This window comes from Hippocampus zosterae, chromosome 3 (genome assembly GCF_025434085.1).
Source record: "Hippocampus zosterae strain Florida chromosome 3, ASM2543408v3, whole genome shotgun sequence".
NCBI lineage: Eukaryota > Metazoa > Chordata > Actinopteri > Syngnathiformes > Syngnathidae > Hippocampus > Hippocampus zosterae.
In genome coordinates this window covers 30,331,799-30,351,553 of record NC_067453.1, presented here as the reverse complement: position 1 = coordinate 30,351,553, position 19,755 = coordinate 30,331,799, and the positions used below count along the sequence as shown (strand labels likewise).

Below are 19,755 nucleotides of genomic sequence, written 5' to 3'. Positions count from 1 at the left end.
AATTGACTCTCCCGCCGCCGGTCGACGGGACCTCTCGGGACTGTGTGCATGCGTGTGTGTCTGAGGAGCGGCGGCAGGGTTATGGGCAGCCGTGGGACGCGTGTCTGCGCCGTCGCTCGGCGTCGCTAATTCCTGCTGCTCACCCGAGGCCATGGGGGAAGTTTGTGTAAGTACCACCACCTTTCCATTGTCAGTTGTCAGTGGCTAATTATTGGCGCGTCATTGGGAAGCTGCTCAGCTGTCTGCGCTATTCCAGGGGGGGGGGATTTATTTTGTCCTGCACTCACTAGCTGTTACCTGAACACAGTCCGCGGAAATGCTGAAGAAAAAAAAATCGCCCCCATTTTATGTACGTCTATTTCAAGCTGCCCACGATGGAAGTGAGCAAAAGCGACGCGGGGACGCGGCCGCCGCCGCGTCCCCGCGTCGCCCTGTGCCGTGACTTCCACCTTCCCTCCTTTTTCATTGGGCCCCCCTCCGTTTGTCCCGGCTCGGATTAAGGCTGACTGATTGACACAGATTACGCCGCGAGTCACAGGCGGCAACCTGACACGGATGCAAGTGTCAAAAGATGCCCGGCGTTGGAAATGTGTGTGTGACCCGAAAAAAGCTTTGGACTGACTAAATCGTAATGTACTCATTTTTTAAAAAATGTCCTACTTTAACTTCTCTGATAGTGCACTCAGACTGTTCAGATCGGAAACTCAATGTCACCTTATCTTGGGTGCTCAACGGGGGTACCCCAAGGCTCTGTCACGGGCCCAATTCTGTTGAGTCACTATGTCAACGACCGATCTACAGTCTGGCCAGATGTTCACTTGCAATTAGATGCTGATGAGACCATGCTACATGTTCATGCTAAATCAAAACAAGAAGCTGCAACAAAACTTTCAGCAGCTCCGGCATCTGTATCTCATGGGCTCAGTGATTCTTGTTCCCCCCACCCCCCTCAATACCAAAACGACCGTATGTGTCTTCTTCTCTCGTAAGGCAGCAGAGGGCAATAAACTGTCTGTCGTGGTTAATGGAGGCAGGTTTCCTTAGAAACCTGCCTTGGGACTATGGCTGAAAACTAGCATTTACGCTAAGTCCGCTACGCTAAGAGTCACAGATGAGGCAAGAAGTTGACTGCATGAAATAGTCCTAGATGGCACCGCTACTTCACCGCCTGCGTGCGTTCACAGTCACAGAGTCCACGCCAGCACGCCGCCGCACGCCAGGCCGAGCTCTGAGCGCCACCTCCGAGTTTGACCTCCGAGAAGGGCCGTCCGTCCGCCGGCGCCGCCAGGCGACATGGCCAACAGCTCCTTCCGCGGCGGCAAGCGCGGCCGCCGCGGCTCCGCCTACCTGGAGACCGAGTTCAGCTGCTCGCTCCGGGAGCTGCGCTCGCTCATGGAACTGCGGGGCGACGACGCCCGCGAGCGGATCCGGCACAGCTACGGGGACGTTGACGGACTCTGCGCCAGACTCAGAACCTCTGCCCTCGAAGGTCAATGCCCGCAGTGTGTGTGTGTGTGTGTGTGTGTGTGTGTCCTGTAGCAGGTTTTGAGCAGCAACTGTCATGCACTTGACTTTGGAGTCAGCCAGTGCTCCATCAAGCGTTTCCAATTGGTCCCAAAAGACCCTCGAGGAACTCATCAGCGGCGGAAGCGGCTGGTATCAAATTGCCGTAATTGGCAATTGTCGAGAACGTATGTTGCGTGTCCGCTCACCTAGCATGAATCCTGCACGAGAATGCGCCTTGTGACATTTGCCTGGTTGCTGCCGTCATTAATTCATGAGCGAGAAATCTTGCACACGCTCGGTGAACACCCGCAGTCGCTCGGAAATGTCAGCGACACTTTGAAAAATCCATCCGACCCCACGTCGCACTTCCTGCGTGCAAATGTGTGTGAATGTGTATATGTGTGTGTGTGTGTGTTGTGCCAGCTGGGCGGCGGTCAATAATAGAAGAACTGCGTGAAAGGGGTCGTAACGTGCAGGTGTGCGTGTGTGTTGTACGCTTTGAGGTCTGGAAGCTTCGTGGGAGGACCTGGAGCGCCGGCGGCAGGCCTTTGGCCCCAACGTGATCCCCCCGAAGAAGCCAAAAACCTTTGTGCAGTTAGTGTGGGAGGCGCTGCAGGACGTGACGCTCATCATCCTGGAAGTGGCCGCCATCGTTTCGCTCGGCCTTTCTTTCTACCGACCGCCGCACGCCGACAGGGACAGTGAGTTTTTCCTTCTCACCCGCCCTGAGCCGCCCCCCTTTTTTCGGTCGTGTCTTCGAGGAGTCAAGCTGTCCCATTTACTTTCGTCTGACGCCTCGTCGAAATAGTAATGAGTGACCGCGTGTGCGCCCGTGCAGGTTGCGGGAGCGCGGCGGGCGACGTGGGCGACGAGGGCGAGGCGGAGACGGGCTGGATCGAGGGCGCGGCCATCCTGCTGTCGGTGGCGTGCGTGGTGCTGGTGACGGCCTTCAACGACTGGAGCAAAGAGAAACAATTCCGAGGCCTGCAGAGTCGCATCGAGCAGGAGCAAAAGTTCAGCGTGCTGCGCGCGGGGCAGCTGGCGCACGTCAAAGTGTCCGACATCGTCGTGGGCGACATCGCGCACGTCAAATATGGTCAGTCGGGGGGCTAGGACCGCGAACCGACTCCTAACGAACTAACTGACGCCCAGTTAGCAACTCACGGAAAGGAAAGTGACAGATGGACTCGTTGACCGCCTAACTAGCTTCATAGCAAACAAGCTAGCTAGCCGATTACCATCTCAGGACTACCGGAAAAAGACAACGGACAGACCAACCAACCGACCGACCATCAAACTGCTGAGCTAAGTTAGTAACTTACTGAAGGACGAGGTGAGTGACGGGTCGACGTATGATCTGACCAAACAACCAGAAAAACAAACTGAGCAGTGAGCCGACTCAGCAACAGAGTGACTGACTTGCCGACCAACTGACCAAGCAAGCAAGAAAAACGGACTGACTGACGGACCAAATAACAACCAACAACACCGACGGTGACGATCAACTGACTGACCAATGGATCGACCTCCCAAACACGTCGCACAAGTTAACCGACTTACTGACTGCCCAGTCAACCAGGTCACTTGGTGAAAACCAGCCAGCCAGCAAAAGCATACAAACCGACCGAGTGGTTGACCAACTGACCGAGTGACTGAGCCAGCGACCCCCGAGCAACTTAAGAACAACCGACCGCAGTGGTTTTACTGACCGACGGACTGTCCAAAAGACCAACCGACACACCGACCGTCTGACCCCGTGCCTAACAACTACCTCCCAACCTTCCTGACAAGCGACTGACCGATGATCTCAACCTTACCCCGACAAACCATTTACCAACCATCCCCAGACCCGACCGACTAACTGAGAGACCAGCGGACCGGCTCCGCTAAGACTTTCTCCAGGATTCTCAGGATAGTTCCTGTGCCGCGGCGGTGTCTCCATTGCCGTGACGGTGCTGGCTGTTCTCCAGGCGACCTCCTCCCCGCCGACGGCATCCTCATCCAAGGCAACGACCTGAAGATCGACGAGAGCTCCCTGACCGGAGAGTCGGATCACGTCAAAAAGAGCGCCGACAAAGATCCTATGTTGCTCTCAGGTAGGTGCTCCCCCGATTCGGGTGGATGACGGCGTTTGGACGGTGGGTTTCGCTCGCGTGAATCGAAACTGTTCCCGCCAGGCACTCACGTGATGGAGGGCTCGGGCAAGATGGTGGTGACGGCGGTGGGCGTCAACTCTCAGACGGGCATCATCTTTGCTCTGCTGGGCGCCGGCGAGGAAGGCGGCGACGGAGACGACGACAAGGCCGGGAAGGAGAAGAAGAGGAAGCGGAAGGAAGAGCGCAAGAAGAGGGAGAGAAAGGAGAAGAAAAGTACGGGCGCCGAGTCCCCTCGCGGTTCCTCGCGGTTGGTAAGGCCGCGGCTCACGGCCCCGCCTTCTTTCACAGGTAAAAAGGAGGAAAAAGGCAAGATAGGTGAGCGCCACTGCAGCCAGATCCAACCGCTCACGTCCGCTTCTACGTTTGAACTTCTCCCGAAGCATCCGTCTGTCGATCCCAACCGTCTACAAATTCAAGGGAAGCTTTCGGTCAATGGACCAACCGTCCGTTATCGGAATGAAATCAATCCATGGTTGCAAAGGCCAATTCACAAACTCACTCTGTTGATGTCCGCCGCTGGCCTTGCCTTCTTGTCTCTCCACCACACGCAATTTGGATAGATCCGGCCATTGATAACCAACCAAGCAATCGTCCAACTCGGTCCATCGATCAGACTTTTGACCACCCAAACTAACTCCGCGGGCCACTGACACCGCGGGTTTCAAAGTGCGGTCCTGAAGGGCCGCCGTCATGTTTGGCATGTCTCCTTGCTGCTACACACCTGATTCAAAAGATCACGATCACTATCGGCCTCTTATCGAGCTTGCTGATCAGCTGATCAGTTGGATCAGTTGGATCAGGTGTCTCGCAGAGGCAGACATGGAAAACGTGCGGGACAGGGATCAGCCTGTGGTGTACAACGTCATGGATGTGTTTCTGGCCAGGTCCTCAGACGGACGGGTTCTCGTTCAGGTTCCGGGGTGCTCGTGAACCACGTGGCACCCGTTGACCCCCCCCACACCCCTAACTCCCATCTACCGAGACAGCCACACCCTTCCCCCAGCAGCAGGTGCTCCTGACTCCGTTGATGGTGATTAGGAGCAAGCAGATTAGCTCACTTAAGCTCAGCGGCTTCTTTCTTTACTGCCGACTGGCCTGCTGCTGCTGCTTTCTTCTTCTTCATGTCCACTAATAACCTGTTGGGATCAAGCAGGGAGGGGTGACAGCTTTAGCCTGTGTTCAAATAGCCCGGGCCACCTTTTTAGGAATGTGTCTCCAAAAACGCACCGAGCTGCGGTCTTTCCACTATTTTGATCTTTTCGTGTGGCCGGGTGCCTAAAACATGGCGCATCCTCCATCAGTTCTGTACGAAACCCGAATAAGCGAGGCGCTTCAATTTTCATCCCAGGACAATGCGGTGTTTTGCCGGCAGGGAAGAGCAAGGATGGCGCGGCCGTGGAGACGGAGCCGCTCAAAGACGACGCGGAGCCCGAGAAGAAGAAAAGCAACCTGAGGAAGAAGGAGAAGTCGGTCCTTCAAGGGAAGCTGACCAAGCTGGCGGTGCAGATCGGCAAAGCAGGTACAGATTTCCGGCCTCTGAAATGGCAAACTGACTCAGTAGCACCCCTTGGAAGGCTTGAAAAATTCCACTTACGGAGCCAGTTTCCCGGAGTAACATGAAATGTTGTCTTGTTTATCATAAGTCTGAGGCCACGCTCGAAAAGAAACTGGAAGTCAAACATTTTGGGTTGAAACAGACCTTGTAGGTTCCAAAAACTGTTGGCTTCAAAGTACGCGCCGCCGTTTTTAGAAATTCAGCCTACCGGGGCACTTTCAGAGGTAGAGCCGCACATAAGTACCAAGAGACCAGTCCTTGAAATCTGCCATCTGAGCACTTCCGGGGGCCCTTCAAAGAGGTTTTGAAGATTCAGCCCCTGAAGCCAGTTTCACCGAGCAGCTTCCCATTTGCGAGAGAGGCACACGACGAGAGGACCCGCGGACCGGTCTCGAGAAGCCGTGCCCCAAACGGCTCAGGAAGTCTGCCATTTGGGCTCGGGGTTGCCATTTTAGATTCCTTTCCAGGTATCCTTCCGAGACAAACCGCCAAGAATGGTTTTGAAAATTCACACACTGTAACCGCTTTCACTCTGGAACCTCGGTAAGCCAAAATCGAGTTTTAAGACTCTTTGGCACCTTTTCCATCGCCAGGCCTCTTCATGTCCACGCTGACCGTCATCATCCTCATCGTTCGCTTCCTGGTGGACACCTTCTGCATCCAGGGAATTCCCTGGACTGCCGAGTGCGTGCCCATCTACCTGAAGTTCCTGGTCAAGTTCTTCATCATCGGTGTGACCGTGCTGGTGGTAGCTGTGCCCGAAGGTCTTCCTCTGGCCGTCACCATCTCCCTGGCCTACTCCGTCAAGGTTTCTTCCCTCTGCATAGCCTACAACAATGGAGTTCCTCTGGGAAATATTTCAAGTCCCTTTGTTTTCTTTTTAGAAAATGATGAAGGACAACAACCTGGTGCGCCACCTGGACGCCTGCGAGACGATGGGTAACGCCACCGCCATCTGCTCCGACAAGACCGGCACGCTGACCATGAACCGCATGACAGTGGTCCAGGCCTACGTGGCCGGCTGCTACCACAAGAAGGTGCCGGAGCCCGCCTTGATACCTGCCAAGATCTTAGACCTGCTGGTTCTTGGGATTGGGGTCAACTGCGCCTACACCACCAAGATTATGGTGAGATCTTAAAAATAGGCTTTCCATTCAGGACCTTTGAGCTCAGATGAATGGACGCTGCCGAACTAGGATCCAAGTCCAGAGCCTTCGTGCGCTGCTGTGAGGCCATGTGTGAGGCCAACATGTTGCGCGCCGAGTGACAATGACCGGCCCAATTGCTGGAAACGAGGCTCACCTACTTCTTGAGTTGATTCCGCATTCTTTATTTTCTGCAGCCCCCCGACAAAGAGGGCGGTCTCCCTCGCCAGGTGGGCAACAAGACAGAATGTGCCTTACTGGGACTGAGTTTGGACCTGCAACGGGACTACCAGAGCGTTCGCAACCAGATCCCCGAGGAGAAGCTCTTCAAGGTGTACACCTTCAACTCGGTCCGGAAGTCCATGAGCACCGTGCTCCGGAACCACGATGGCAGCTACCGCATGTTTAGCAAGGGAGCCTCCGAGATCCTGCTCAGGAAGTAGGTCCCCAGGAAAGGACCGATACCGAGTACCAAGGGGCTTACGGGCGAGCGCATGCGTGATGTGACCAAGCAAGACCGCGAGGCTTGACTTCGAGCCGTGACCTGACCGGACTCGACTTGCTTGACTTGCGCCACGGTACCTCGGGACTCGCTTGAAACTTGACGGTTTCGAGAGTGACTTGCCCCCTGCCGCGCCCCGACATCCCCGTGACTGCCCGCGCCGTCCTCGCAGGTGCTGCAAGATCCTGACGGAGAACGGCGTCGCCAAAGCCTTCAAGCCTCGCGACCGGGAGAAACTGATGAAGACGGTCATCGAGCCCATGGCGTCCGAGGGCCTGAGGACCATCTGCCTGGCCTATCGGGACTTTGGCGCCGCCGACCGGCCCGACTGGGACGACGAGGCCGACGTCCTCGCCGGACTCACCTGTATTGCCGTGGTCGGCATCGAGGATCCTGTCAGACCTGAGGTACCCGGGAGAGAACTTGTCCGCTTTCCGTGCTTTTACGATCGGAGATGCAGCGCGGAGCAAACGCCGATTGCGGCTGACCGAGTCGTCCTGGTGTGCCGGCCTCACTCCGGGCCGGGTTCTTATTATTTTACTTCAAAGGCGGTCCTAAAAGTTGAAGGAACTGATGTTTAGCTAGCCCCCTTCCACGACCTCCAGCATCTAAGTCACGTTTTTTCTTTTGTTTGGTAGGTTTGTTGATGCGCAAAGCTTTCGTTTGTGGCCAAAGCCGCTTTTTGTGTTCCACTGCCGATGACCAGAGGACGGAAAAAGCGTTTTTCCGCTTGGGTAGATTTGATGCGGCGACTTCTATTTAGCGCCGAAGAGTCTTGAGGGGTGGTCCTGTGATGTCATCAGGTGCCGGACGCCATCAGGAAGTGCCAGCGCGCGGGCATTACGGTGCGCATGGTGACGGGAGACAACATCAACACGGCGCGCGCCATCGCCAGCAAATGCGGCATCCTGCAGCCAGGGGGCGACTTCTTGTGCCTGGAGGGCAAAGAGTTCAACAGACGCATACGCAACCAGCTGGGCGAGGTCCGTATACCCGAGCTGTCCGTCCGTCCGTCCGTCCGTTTGTCCACTTTTGCTGTCGTCTTCGCAGATCGAGCAGGAGCGAATTGACAAGATCTGGCCCAAACTGCGAGTCCTGGCCCGCTCGTCGCCGACTGACAAGCACACCCTCGTCAAAGGTCAGGAAAAACAAAAAACTAAGGCCGCTCGCCTTTGTGGTTCTTTTGGATTTGAAGTGAAAGGAGGGCTTTGTCATCCGTCGCGTGACATGACACCTTCTTGTGACCTTTGTGGTTCTTTTGGATTTGAAGGGAAAGGAGGGCTTTGTCATCCGTTGTGTGACATGACACCTTCTTGTGACCTTGTCCAAGTGGAGCCACAATGAATTGCCCCTTTCGCCCCTAAAAGCTTGAGAAACAAAAAGATGAAAAGCAATTGAATTTCGCCAGGGAAATGATCAACACTGCGGATTCACCTCCCCCCCCCCCCCGCCCAAACCCCCACGTCTTTTCTTTTCCAGGCATCATCGACAGCTCGGCGCTGGAGCAGAGGCAAGTGGTGGCGGTCACCGGAGACGGCACCAACGACGGGCCCGCCCTCAAGAAGGCCGACGTCGGCTTCGCCATGGTAACCGATGACGCTGGTCCCAAACGCGCTTGAAGGACTAAAAGAGCGAGCCAAGCGGGATCAAAGAAACCGGACCACCTGTCGGCAGGGCATCGCCGGGACGGACGTGGCGAAGGAGGCGTCGGACATCATCCTGACCGACGACAACTTCAGCAGCATCGTCAAGGCGGTCATGTGGGGCCGCAACGTCTACGACAGCATCTCCAAGTTCCTGCAGTTCCAGCTCACCGTCAACGTGGTGGCCGTCATCGTGGCCTTCACCGGCGCCTGCGTCACGCAGGTGGGACGGCGACGGCGGCGGCGGCGGGGGCGGCCGCTCCGTCATCTCACGCCGGGTCCGCCTCCCCTTCTCCGGCAGGACTCGCCCCTGAAGGCGGTGCAGATGCTGTGGGTCAACCTGATCATGGACACCTTCGCCTCGCTGGCGCTGGCCACCGAGCCGCCCACCGAGGCGCTGCTGCTGCGCAGCCCCTACGGACGCAGCAAGCCGCTCATCTCGCGCACCATGATGAAGAACATCCTGGGCCACGCCGTCTACCAGCTGGCCGTCATCTTCACGCTGCTTTTCGGCGGTCGGTCCCGGCGCATGCACGCCCCCCACCCCCACCCCGAGTGCAACTTGCTTTTTGCGCGCAGGCGAGCTGCTGCTGGACGTGGACTGCGGGCGCAACGCGCCGCTGCACGCGCCGCCGTCGGAGCACTACACGGTGGTGTTCAACACCTTCGTGCTGATGCAGCTCTTCAACGAGCTCAACGCCCGCAAGATCCACGGCGAGAGGAACGTCTTTGACGGCGTTCTCAGCAACCCCATCTTCTGCTCCATCGTCGTCGGCACCTTCCTCATTCAGGTCGGCAAAAAGACCCCACGCAGATTCGGGAACGGCAATTCTCAAGGACCGGCGGCACCTGCGCGGTTGAGAACGTCAGGCCCGAAAAAGACCACGTATTTCATTTGGCCAGTAGGTGGCGCCACCGCTCAAACGAAAAATCGATTTGTGGCCTTGTTGTGGTGGCCTTGCCTCGGAACAGGTGCTGATTGTGCAGTTTGGCGGCAAGCCCTTCAGCTGCGTGAGCCTGAGTGTGGAGCAGTGGCTCTGGTGCGTCTTCCTGGGCTTCGGCAGCCTCCTGTGGGGCCAGGTGAGACCCCGCGGCGGCGGCGCCCCGCCAAACGCCGCCTGAGCCCCCTTTGCCCCTTTCTCCGCTCCCAGCTGGTGTCCAGCGTGCCCACCCGCTGGCTGAAGTTCCTGAAGACGGCGGGCCACGGCACCAAGCAGGAGGAGATCCCCGAGGAGGAGCTGGAGGAGATGAAGGACCCCGACGAGATCGACCACGCCGAGATGGAGCTCAGGAGGGGCCAAGTGCTGTGGTGCAGAGGCCTGCAGCGCATACAGACGCAGGTCACCCTCTCCTTCCTTCCTTCCTTCCTTCCTTCCTTCCTTCCTTCCTTCCTTCCTTCCTTCCTTCCTTCCTTCCTTCTTTTCGGGGAACGAAAAAAGTCCAGTTTGGGGATGAGCATGACTCAACTCATTAGACAATCTCATCACACGTCACAAAATTTGGCGGCGAAAATGATGTCGTGATAATGTAATTCCACTCTCTGCCACCAGACGGCGGTATATTAGCACATTTGACACCGCGTACATTGGAAAGAAGACGATGAGTGAAAACAGGAAGTATCTCGGGCCCAGCCTGGTTTTGGCTGACCGTCTTCTGAAGACGATCTTCGCAGGTTCGCGTTCTAAAGTACAGTCGTGATGGGAAAACGAAGCTTCATGAAGCACCTTTTGGACTCCTCTAGATGAGTGCAAAGGAAAAGCATGAAAATTCCACTGCATCTTTCAAGCGAGAGCGCTTCATCAATCACAAGTGCTTCATGAAGCTTCACTTTTCATCTTTGGGGGGGTGACTGTATGTCAGGTCACGCCCCTCTGAAGGCGCGACGAATCCGTACAAGATCCAGCATGCGCTCGAATCAAATCTCCTCGCCAGTTGAATGACGCCCCTGTCGGAAATTCAAACGTGGCCCTTTGACGGTCTTTCCAGATCCGCGTGGTGAACGCCTTCCGCGACAGCGTGTCCCCGTACGAGAACCTGGAGACCCCCGAGTTGCGCAGCTCCATCCACAACTTCATGAGCCACCCCGAGTTCCGCATCGACGACTCGGAGCCTCACATCCCCCTCATTGACGAGCTGGAGGTCGAGGACGAGGCGCCCGCCAAGCGCAACTCGGTGGCGGTCGCCAACAACGCCCCGCCGGAGCGGGAGCGCCCCCTACTGCCCGCCGCGCACCTCAAGGACCAGCAGACCCCTCGGGCCAGGCCCGCGGGTTTGATCTCGGCCAATTGCGGGGGGGTGCCGCCCTGTCCCGGGAGCCCCCTGCACAGCTTGGAAACATCGCTCTGAAGGAGGCGAAAATGAAAAAGGGCCACCTGGTGGGCGGGGGGAGCCGGGAAGAAACGGTCTTTGGGTGACCTGCCATGACCTCTGGCGGGTGTGCTTTAGCAGAAGGTGACTTGATAATCCTAAAAATCGCTTAGATATTAACGTGATGGATCCGTGAGCTCGTGTTTGTAGGCGGCCAGGTCGGTTGGTGTCTTCTTTGTATGTCGTGTGAGTTTTTGTCAAGAAAGAGATGGAACTTAGGTGACGGTTTTTACAGTCAGAAGGAAGGAAGAGCTTCCGTTATCTTCTTATTTGAATTCAACAATTGGAAGGGAAACAGAAAAGCATACTTCATGCTTGAACGTATATTCACTGTCATTCATTCATGGTTTCATTTTTATATATGGAATGTCCACATAACTTGAAATGATACGTTTATGGTCCTTTTTTAGTCATTAAAACATCTCCTTGAATTGAATATTTAGACTTCATTTTTATCCGCACGTTTGTTTTTAATTCAAGGGATATTTTTTTTTTAAATGAATAGCTTTTGTCAGTTTTACAAATTTGGGAGTTTTCATCAAGTGTGATTTCAACAACATACTCCTCGTTATGATGGGATAATTGTTACAAATTCACTTTTGGAGCCTCATTTCATTTTTTAAACAACCAATTGGCCTGGTCAATGGTAAATGAGGTGAAATCAAGAATTTGAAAAGTAGTCTTAGTTTCACAAAAATCAGGCAGAAATGTGTTCTAATAAGGTAAAATAGAATATTTTAATGCCATTCTCGTTTTAATCGCAAACATAATTAGCCAATTATTTGAAAAATGTTGATCTAACCAATATTTTTGACCATTTACACTCAATAGCCATCGAGCACGTGGCCTCGATAGCCCTCTAGTGGACGTCCTGCGTTAGAGAAATGTCAACAAGCTACACTTTGTTGACATTATTGCCATCTAGCGGTGTACTAAGAGAATGCAACAACCTCAGCTCAAAGCTGGTACATAAATGACCACACTTCGCAATAATAATAATAATACATTTTATTTATAAGCGCCTTTCAGACACCCAAGGACACTTTACAATAACAAAAAACACAAAACAATACGGGTTGAAATACTCTTTTTTGTTGATGTGACGAGAACATGTCAACCTAAAGGAGTTCTTGTGGCGCACTCCATGCAATATAATTAGCGCTTACTTCACATTACGTAATACAATTAGCGTTGATGTGACAGAATATATAGGTTTTGACAAATGGTTACATAAAACGTTGCGGTTTTATGTAAACCGCCTCCTGGCCAAAGACAGTTGGGATAGGCTCCAGTACGCCCGCGACTCTCTTCAGGATGAACCGCTCACATCAAAGTTCAAAGTCAACTTTATTGTCAAATATGCTCTTTATACTTTTTAAAAGTAAGCTCAAAAGATACCGGGAAGGTACCAGCGGCACTTCTGGTTTGCGTGTGACGCCACGCGCTCCCTGTCCAATCACGATTGCTTCCGTGTGACGTCATTCGCCAACATGGCGGCGGACTGGAACCGAGGTAGATATTTGTTTGTTTTGACACGTCCGAATCGGGAAAAGAATCGCGTTAATAACTACACCTCACCGTGCTTTTAAGTTTCGATCATTTCCATCCCCAAAAAAACAAATAGTAGAAATACGGTTGCCACGTAGGTCGCCGTAAAACAAGACTCGAAATTGACGCGTTTGTTTTTCCATCTGGCGAAGTGTTCGTGGCGCTTTTTGAACTAAACACTTGTCCCTTTAATTTAAACGTACGCCAGGCGGCGTGGAGGCATCTGATGTCGTGTGTGTCATACGATGAAGTACTGTGTCATAGAAGCTGCGACGTGTTTATCCCGCCAGGGCATGGCTCGGTGGAGGACATGCTGGACGTCGAGAACAAGCGTCTGGCTGACAACTTGGCCACCAAAGTGTCCCGACTCAAATCTGTAAGTAAATCGGCCACACTGTCTTCAAATTAGGCTACTCTTACTTTAGAACAAGATGACTCGCGTTTGCGTAAAAAGAAGGTCTCTATACAATACAATACAATACAATACAACACAATACAATACAATACAATACAACACAATAAATGCTGATTTATATGGCGCTTAACAAGACGATTAACATAAAGTAAAATAATAAACACAACACATAACACAAAACACGGACAGTCGTGCGGTCATCACCACTTTTCCGTCACACGCTTTGTTGTTTGAAGCAGTTTGAGATGGAAGAGGAGTTTGTTCAACCGTTGTTGAAGTTACTGTTGTAACAAGAAAATGTTTTCAACATCGCAAGATTATTCATTGCGCGTGACAATTTGAAATATTGGTACAGATAAAAGCAGGCATCATGGAAGTTGGCCTCCTTGGTTTGCTTTCGCGGGCCGGATAAAATGTGGCGGGCCGGATCTGGCCCGAGGGCCTTGATTTGGACACCTCTGTTGACTGCTGGTTGAGAAATCGCTAAAAATTGTGGTTGCTAATTGTGATCACAATGAATTGCGTAACCCCAGACCAGCCCCCCCCCCCCACAACCCTCTGTAACCGCTCTCATTTTTGGTCAGCATCACTGCAATGTGAAATGTTAGTTGTTCATTTTGAGTTAAGCAAGATGGTGGCCGCCATTTGTAAGCGTGTGAAGCCTTCCCTGACAGCTGGCGTACGACATTGACAGAGAGGCCGACGATCAGAACGACTACTTGGACGCCATGGTGAGTTCAAAGCGATTGTGTCCGAAAGTAGGAAAGCATTTTTGACCTAATGTGCCCGCTCCCGCCAGGACTCCAACTTTCTGGGCAACACGAGCCTGCTGGGCGGCAGCGCCAAGCGCTTCTCCAACATGATGCGCTCGGGACGCGACAACCGCCGCATCATGTGCTACGTCACCATCGGCCTGGTGCTCTTCTTCTGCGTGCTCTACTACATCGTCACCAGGATGCAACGCTGAGCCACAAGACTGCACAGGGAGGGGGGATGAGGGGGGCGGGAGAGAAACAAACCAAGGCGAGTCATGGAAGCGATCTGCAGGGGGCAGCAAAGAGTGCGTGAGCAGCTGCTGGGAACGAAAGACTTTTTTTTGTTTTTTTTGGGGGGGGGGGCATCCAGATTGAAGAAATGCGGATTCGTCTTGGTTCAATTCTAGTGGTTGTGTACAGTTAAATTTCCTAATGACATTACAGTTGACTATAAAGTTTGTAAAATACTTCATGACATATTCAATGTAAATGTTCCTGTTCTGCAGTTGGCAAAAAGACTTGATTGCTGCATATTTATTCTTACCTTTTTAGTTTGTATCGATGTTTTAGAGCTTGTCAGCTGGCTTTTCAATTCCATTCCGCTTTTGTGTTGACTCTTTTTTTTTGCAAATAAATGGGTCAATTGTGCATTTATTTTAAATATGTACTGTACAGGGTTTAAATCAATGGCCGCACAGTGAATGTGTGTCACTAATATGATGTGCGCTTCATATTTAGGTCAAATCATTTTGATCACCCTGAATGTTAGTCTTTTTAAAAAAGTCAAGTTTTATTGACATTTACATTTTGGGAATTTCAGAATAAGACGCATGTGTTTCATGGTAACGCTAAGCGGAAACGATCGAGTCTCTTCGGCCTCGCTCGGCTTTTTCCGGTGACTCGTTGACGGGACTTGTGGAAAAACAAAGCGCGAGGCGGCGTTTTCTCTCCGCTTGGGCCTTGGCATTGTTTCGAAGAAAACCTAGTCGTCGTTTGGTTTTTCCCTTCAAATGAAGTGAGCTCATTCCCGACCGACTCCCGAGTCCTTCCTCGGCGTTCCCCGTGGCTCTTCGGTTAATTTCGGCTCTCGTCGTGTCTTTCGCCGGAGGAATGGACGAAGCGGAGTCGGCGACGAAGGCGCTCGGGTTGCACGAACCCCGTAGGCGGGCGGGCTCGGATACCGAGTCGGACGCCGAAGTCTCCACGATGGCCGTCATGGCGGCGCCGGAAAACATCGACGACGCCGAGTCGGCTTTCGCAGGCAAGGCGGCGAGTTCCGAGCTAGCCGACGGGGGCAGGCCGCATCCCCGCGCCGCCGAGTGGCGCTAAAAGTCAAAAAAATTGCCCCACTTCCTGCTTCTCACAAGGGGCTTGTTCTTTTCCGTATTTCCTGATACTTGCGGTTCGTTGGCATCATTACCGCTTCTCAAAACAATTGTACACTTCGCATTTCAAGAAAATGGATCTCGTCTGTTATCGTCAATCTCCTGTAAAGTACAGTATTTCTAAACAAGCAATCTTGTTGGTCAAAGTGTCTCCGGACCCCGTTTACTTTTCCAGTCATTTAAGTATTACGGTAATCGTACGCCGTCTGACTTAGTTTTGACTTTAGAAGCTGTGCGCTCATTTTTATGTTTCGTGATTTTTTAGTCGGTTGAGCATCATTCGAAAATGTGTTCAATCAAGATTTAGAGCAAGAAAATGCTGCTGACGTGTCGTGGTTCCGCTGCTCTCCAAAAGTTGCCTAACCAAAGTCTGCTTCTTCATTCGGTCATTTGGAATTTGTGGCGACTCTCGAACCTGCACTTATCAACCACTGAGATTGTGTTGACCTCATTTCATATTTAGTTTTTTTTTAAAATTCATATTTATGTTTGTTTTCACAAGTGTTTTTGATTGTGCTTATGTCCCGGCCGGCGCAGAGGTCTCCACGGTGGCGGTGGAAGACGTTCAGGCTGCAGACGACAACGTTTTCACCACCCCGGTGGATGCGGTGGAAAACCTTCCGGAACATGTGTTGGTACAGCTGAACTCAAGTGTCTCTTTCAAGAACTTGAAAACAACCCCCGCGGTAAACAAAAGTGCCGTACATGGGGCGAAAAGAATTTATATCACAACAAACCATCAAACAAATTCATAATTCAGAGCGTAGAAAGCACAAAAGCGGTCCAATTCAAAATCAAGTCTCATCCTGGGTCAAAAGCCGAAGAATAAAAATGAGTTTGAAGACGATCCGACAGTAATCCGCATAGCAGCGGAAGGAAATGCCACGTTTCCTTAAGATGGTACCCAAAGGGCGCAGAGACAGTGAGAACAGCAGAGGCCCCGGAATTGAGCCCTGTGGGACACCACACAATCAGTCATATACAGCCATACGTGTGTTTGAATTTCTGTTTGCTCCTCACAGAGTGGACGAAGCCCCCTGGAGCTGGCCGAGGGTCTGAGCGGCCAGAAGACCACCCTCATCGTGGTCCACACCGACACGACAGTTGGACAGCAAGACCGACTCAAGTCTGCGTCTGCCATCTCGACTGGTAAACGCGAAACGGCGCACTCTGCGCGTGTACGTGCGCTAGCGTGTTTATCGTCTCCCCCGGTTTGAGCGCTCAGGCCTGGCGACTCCGCCCACTCCGCCGGCTCCTCCCCAGGACAAAGACCCCGCCTCCAAGTACAACTGGGACCCGTCGGTATACAACAACGAGCTGCCGGTGCGATGCCGCAACAGCAGCGGCGTCCTCTACAAAAGCCGCCTGGGCTCCGGTGAGCGGATAAAGCGTTTTTCCGTCGTCCGCTTTGAATTTTGCCGAACATTTCCGCTTTGCGCGTCGAGGCGGGAAAGGTCGCTGCATCAAACACGATCAGCGGTGGTTGACGCCCACCGAGTTTGAGGCTCTGGCGGGTCGCGCCAGCAGCAAAGACTGGAAGAGGAGCATCCGCTACGGAGGGAGGCCTCTGCTCTGCCTCATACAGGTCCCGACACGTCCGTGTTACCGTCCGTCCGTCCGTCCGCCTTATCCTGGGATCTTATGTGTCTGCGCGCAGGACCGCATCCTCAACCCCCACGCCGCCTCGTGTACGTGCGCGGCCTGCTGCGACGACATGGCCCTGGTGAGGTGCCGCCGATTCCCATACGATACGATTCGCGTGATTTGATCCAATTCTGATTTGATATGAAACGATTGGCCGCATATTGTGGTCCTGCGAGTCGATATGGCTAATTGTGTTTTTGTTGTTCTCAGGATGGAGACGCCCTGGAAGCCGAGAATATCGCAATGGTAATTCTCTGGAGAAAAAAACGAAAAAATCTCCACAAGCGTTGTCTCGCGCCGCTTGTTCCAAACGTGATGTCGGTGTCCAACAGAACGGCCCGGTGCGGCTCTTCGTCCCGTACAAGCGAAGGCGGAAGGAGACCGAAGCGCCGGCCGTTCCCGCCAAAAAGGAAGTCCCCGCCAACAAAAATATCACGCTGAGCCCAGGGACCACATGTGAGTCACATGACCCATGTCCAGGGACGTCCTGGAACCACAATTCGGTCCGGGAATAGACACTTGCTGAACGATTCTCATCGATTGCATGGGTGGTGGGGGCGTGGCCTTCAGTGAAGGGGCGTGTCCATTGCGTGCTGAAACGTCCTCCACGAAGTCACTTCAGGTCATGCAAAGAGTTTTCTTTTTCGGTTCTCCTCTTGCAGTCACGGTGTCGCCGATGGGTCAGATCACCCCGTCGGGGACGTTGTCTTTCGAGCGCTCGCCCAGCAGCGACACGGCCGCCGCCGCCGCCGCCATCATCTCGGACGCCTCGGCGCAGAGCGAAGTCTACGCGGACACGGCAGGTGATCCGATTAGCGCGCCGCACATTCCAATTAGCATACGGATCCCTCCAAATATGATGCAGTGCATTGCGATTGACTCCAGCTGCGGTGCGATTCTATTCTAGCGGGTGGGGGGGCCAGGGGGGGTCAGGAATAATGGCTTGTTCAAATATTGTTGTCATTGATTCGAGATGACAGTTTGAAATTTTGGTTCAGACTTGAGCAAGCATCATGAAAGTTGACATGCTTGAGTTGCTTTCGCTGGGCCACATAAAATGATGCGGCGGGCCGGATCTGGCCCCCGGGCTTTGACTTTGACACCGGTGGCTTATAGGATACGATTCACTCCGAATTCCGGCGACGATACGATTCACTCTGACGACGGTGTCATATTTTTTTTTTCCGGCGTGGTTGTCCGCACTTTCCGATGAATCTTTTAATTGACCGATTAATCCGATTAATCGATTAATCGGCGTTAAGCGAGGCCCGAATGACTTGTCTCCCGTGCCGTCAGTGTTGACGGCCTTACCGGCGTTGGCGCTGTGCCCCCAAGCCAAGATGGCGGTGGCGTCCCCTTCGCCCTCGCTGGTGGGTGCTCTGGAGGTGGGGCCTGTGGCGGGGGCCACCTTGGCAGTGGGGCCGCCTCTCTTGAGCGGTGCCCCCGCCGACGCCTGGCAGGGCCTGGAGGAGATGGCCAACACCCTCATGAGCAACGCGCAGCAGCTCAAAGCCTTGATCGAGCAGGCCAAAAGGGACAGTAAAGGACACAAGGAGGTAAGGCCGAGGCCCAATGATCACTCCCAACAACCGAAGCTTCGTGAAGCACTTTTGACTCCTGGCGACGGCGCTCTCGGTTTAAAGACGGAGTGGAATTTTAAAACCTTTCAATTGCCCTAACTTTTATCTTCAAAGCAAGAGCACCATCTAGAGGAGTCAAAAGACATCACAAGTGCTTCACGAAGCTTCGTTTTCACTGCGCCTGTGTTTGTGTTCAGTGTGCCGTCAGTCAGTCCTTCCAGAACCAGATAACATTCCAGACGCCGCCGGACGACTCGCAAGCCAAACGGAGCAACGACATCGCTGAGGTCATCCTCAATGTAAGTTTTCCAAACTCAAAGTCGAAGCTTCATGCCGAGTCCATAGCCATGAATAAAAATGAGTTTGAAGGCGAGTTTGAAAGACGGACAGCGGGGGGGGGGCTGCCGAAGATTCATTCCAAAGAGAGGGAGCGGCAACGGAAAAGCCTCCGCTTAGTCCTCACAACATCCACCGGCGTCTGATCTCGTGGAGACCCGAGGCAGCTCCGAGAGGGCGAAGACTGAAACGGCCCGCTTGTGTGGTCTTTTCAGCAACTGTGCGAGAACTGCGGCCGCGTGGCCCTCAGCGAGTGCACGGCCTGCCGCAAAGTCAACTACTGCTCCACTTTCTGCCAGAGGAAGGTGAGTGGGCGGGGGGGCAGACGCACGTTCCAAGTTTACGCGGGTGTACGCCGGTTTCTTGTTTTCACATTTTGAGTACGAACGACGACGTATCGGCGCAAATCAAGTTTTGAAATCTCCAAGCGAAAGGGGATCGCGGAAGAACCCCGTCGCCATGGCCACAACTCATGACGCAGCCTGGCTAACGGGTCGCCAGTTCCTATCCCGCCGCTAACCGAAGCTAACAACAGCCAAAGACACCCACGGCACTCACCGGGCCAGGCCCCGCCCTCCCAAGCCACGCCCAGACGCGACGTTGTTGAACGCGAGGACCCCAAGTGGACGCATAGACCTGCCTGCGCCTCACCTGCGCGTTGATTGTTCAAATCTATTTTTAGCCAACCAAGCAATGAGCTAATTGGTAGCGCGCTAACCAGCGCCACGAAAAATGGTCGATCGCCCGTCCGGCTCCAAAGCGGGAGGTCGACCTGGTGAGAACATTTCCCGTTTCACCCTTGCAGGACTGGAGAGATCATCAGAACAACTGCTTCCAATCGGCAGGAGGCGGGGCCGCCCCGGAGGACCAGCCAATGGCGGCCCTTGGCGTGGACAAAGTCAAGTGAGAGGGCGTGGCCGGACCCGCCCCCCGCTTGAATCCTTCCTCACCTTGGCGGGACAATGTGTGTAGACACACACACACACACACACACACACACACACACGTCTCTTTGCCAAAGTGACTTTATTGGAGGTCAAAGATGTAAAATATTTTTTGTTTGTTGTTGTTGTCGTCATCGTTTGGCGCCAAGTATGAGTTGAGTCACTCAAACTCGGTTGAAGTTGTCGATTGAGTTGTTGTCCACGAATTCAAAATTCATTTGACCTCTTCAAGGTCAATGATTCAAGTCATTGCTCAGTTCATAGTTCAAATTTT

General features: G+C 53.4%; 3 protein-coding genes across 8 annotated transcripts; all 3 read left to right on the top strand.

Moving 5' to 3' along the window:
- The first annotated feature begins 41 nt into the window (after positions 1 to 41).
- Positions 42 to 11,310, top strand: LOC127597170 (plasma membrane calcium-transporting ATPase 1-like). 4 transcript variants are annotated; one of them, XM_052060001.1, is made up of 21 exons: positions 42 to 166; positions 1,185 to 1,489; positions 2,010 to 2,207; positions 2,345 to 2,602; positions 3,477 to 3,602; positions 3,684 to 3,875; positions 3,951 to 3,977; positions 5,035 to 5,181; positions 5,811 to 6,025; positions 6,102 to 6,344; positions 6,560 to 6,801; positions 7,037 to 7,271; positions 7,668 to 7,847; positions 7,915 to 8,002; positions 8,344 to 8,450; positions 8,539 to 8,730; positions 8,809 to 9,022; positions 9,087 to 9,298; positions 9,480 to 9,587; positions 9,659 to 9,847; positions 10,494 to 11,310. In XM_052060001.1, exons 2-21 carry the CDS (start codon positions 1,294 to 1,296, stop codon positions 10,851 to 10,853), a joined length of 3,729 nt encoding a protein of 1,242 aa, XP_051915961.1. In that variant the 5' UTR covers positions 42 to 166; positions 1,185 to 1,293; the 3' UTR covers positions 10,854 to 11,310. The 4 variants fall into 4 exon arrangements, with proteins under 4 accessions (XP_051915961.1, XP_051915959.1, XP_051915962.1 ...); XM_052059999.1 differs by having other exon boundaries at positions 5,011 to 5,181; XM_052060002.1 differs by lacking the exon at positions 3,951 to 3,977.
- A 959-nt stretch (positions 11,311 to 12,269) lies between these two features.
- LOC127597173 (BET1-like protein) lies at positions 12,270 to 13,824 on the top strand. The gene is made up of 4 exons (XM_052060007.1): positions 12,270 to 12,386; positions 12,713 to 12,798; positions 13,512 to 13,568; positions 13,637 to 13,824. Exons 1-4 carry the CDS (start codon positions 12,365 to 12,367, stop codon positions 13,802 to 13,804), a joined length of 333 nt encoding a protein of 110 aa, XP_051915967.1. The 5' UTR covers positions 12,270 to 12,364; the 3' UTR covers positions 13,805 to 13,824.
- Positions 13,825 to 14,420: 596 nt separating this feature from the next.
- LOC127597171 (deformed epidermal autoregulatory factor 1 homolog) lies at positions 14,421 to 19,717 on the top strand. 3 transcript variants are annotated; one of them, XM_052060004.1, is made up of 13 exons: positions 14,421 to 14,853; positions 15,515 to 15,612; positions 16,000 to 16,126; positions 16,203 to 16,352; positions 16,432 to 16,562; positions 16,635 to 16,700; positions 16,832 to 16,867; positions 16,954 to 17,077; positions 17,284 to 17,424; positions 17,918 to 18,177; positions 18,399 to 18,500; positions 18,753 to 18,842; positions 19,343 to 19,717. In XM_052060004.1, the coding sequence occupies exons 1-13, from the start codon at positions 14,703 to 14,705 to the stop codon at positions 19,442 to 19,444; spliced, it is 1,578 nt and encodes a 525-aa protein (XP_051915964.1). In that variant the 5' UTR covers positions 14,421 to 14,702; the 3' UTR covers positions 19,445 to 19,717. The 3 variants fall into 3 exon arrangements, with proteins under 3 accessions (XP_051915964.1, XP_051915965.1, XP_051915963.1); XM_052060003.1 differs by having other exon boundaries at positions 14,428 to 14,853; positions 16,423 to 16,562; XM_052060005.1 differs by lacking the exon at positions 18,753 to 18,842 and having other exon boundaries at positions 14,425 to 14,853; positions 16,423 to 16,562.
- The last annotated feature ends 38 nt before the right edge of the window (positions 19,718 to 19,755 follow it).

Bases quoted from the DNA above. Each gene is read 5' to 3' on its own strand.
- LOC127597170 (XM_052059998.1), top strand. From the start codon at position 1,294: ATGGCCAACAGCTCCTTCCGCGGCGGCAAGCGCGGCCGCCGCGGCTCC. The intron at 2,208-2,344 runs GTGAGTTTTTCC...GCGCCCGTGCAG, and splicing joins GCCGCACGCCGACAGGGACA to GTTGCGGGAGCGCGGCGGGC. The intron at 3,603-3,683 runs GTAGGTGCTCCC...TGTTCCCGCCAG, and splicing joins AGATCCTATGTTGCTCTCAG to GCACTCACGTGATGGAGGGC.
- LOC127597173 (XM_052060007.1), top strand. From the start codon at position 12,365: ATGGCGGCGGACTGGAACCGAG. The intron at 12,387-12,712 runs GTAGATATTTGT...TTATCCCGCCAG, and splicing joins GGCGGCGGACTGGAACCGAG to GGCATGGCTCGGTGGAGGAC. The intron at 13,569-13,636 runs GTGAGTTCAAAG...CGCTCCCGCCAG, and splicing joins ACGACTACTTGGACGCCATG to GACTCCAACTTTCTGGGCAA.
- LOC127597171 (XM_052060003.1), top strand. From the start codon at position 14,703: ATGGACGAAGCGGAGTCGGCGACGAAGGCGCTCGGGTTGCACGAACCC. The intron at 16,701-16,831 runs GTGAGGTGCCGC...TGTTGTTCTCAG, and splicing joins GCTGCGACGACATGGCCCTG to GATGGAGACGCCCTGGAAGC. The intron at 16,868-16,953 runs GTAATTCTCTGG...GGTGTCCAACAG, and splicing joins AAGCCGAGAATATCGCAATG to AACGGCCCGGTGCGGCTCTT.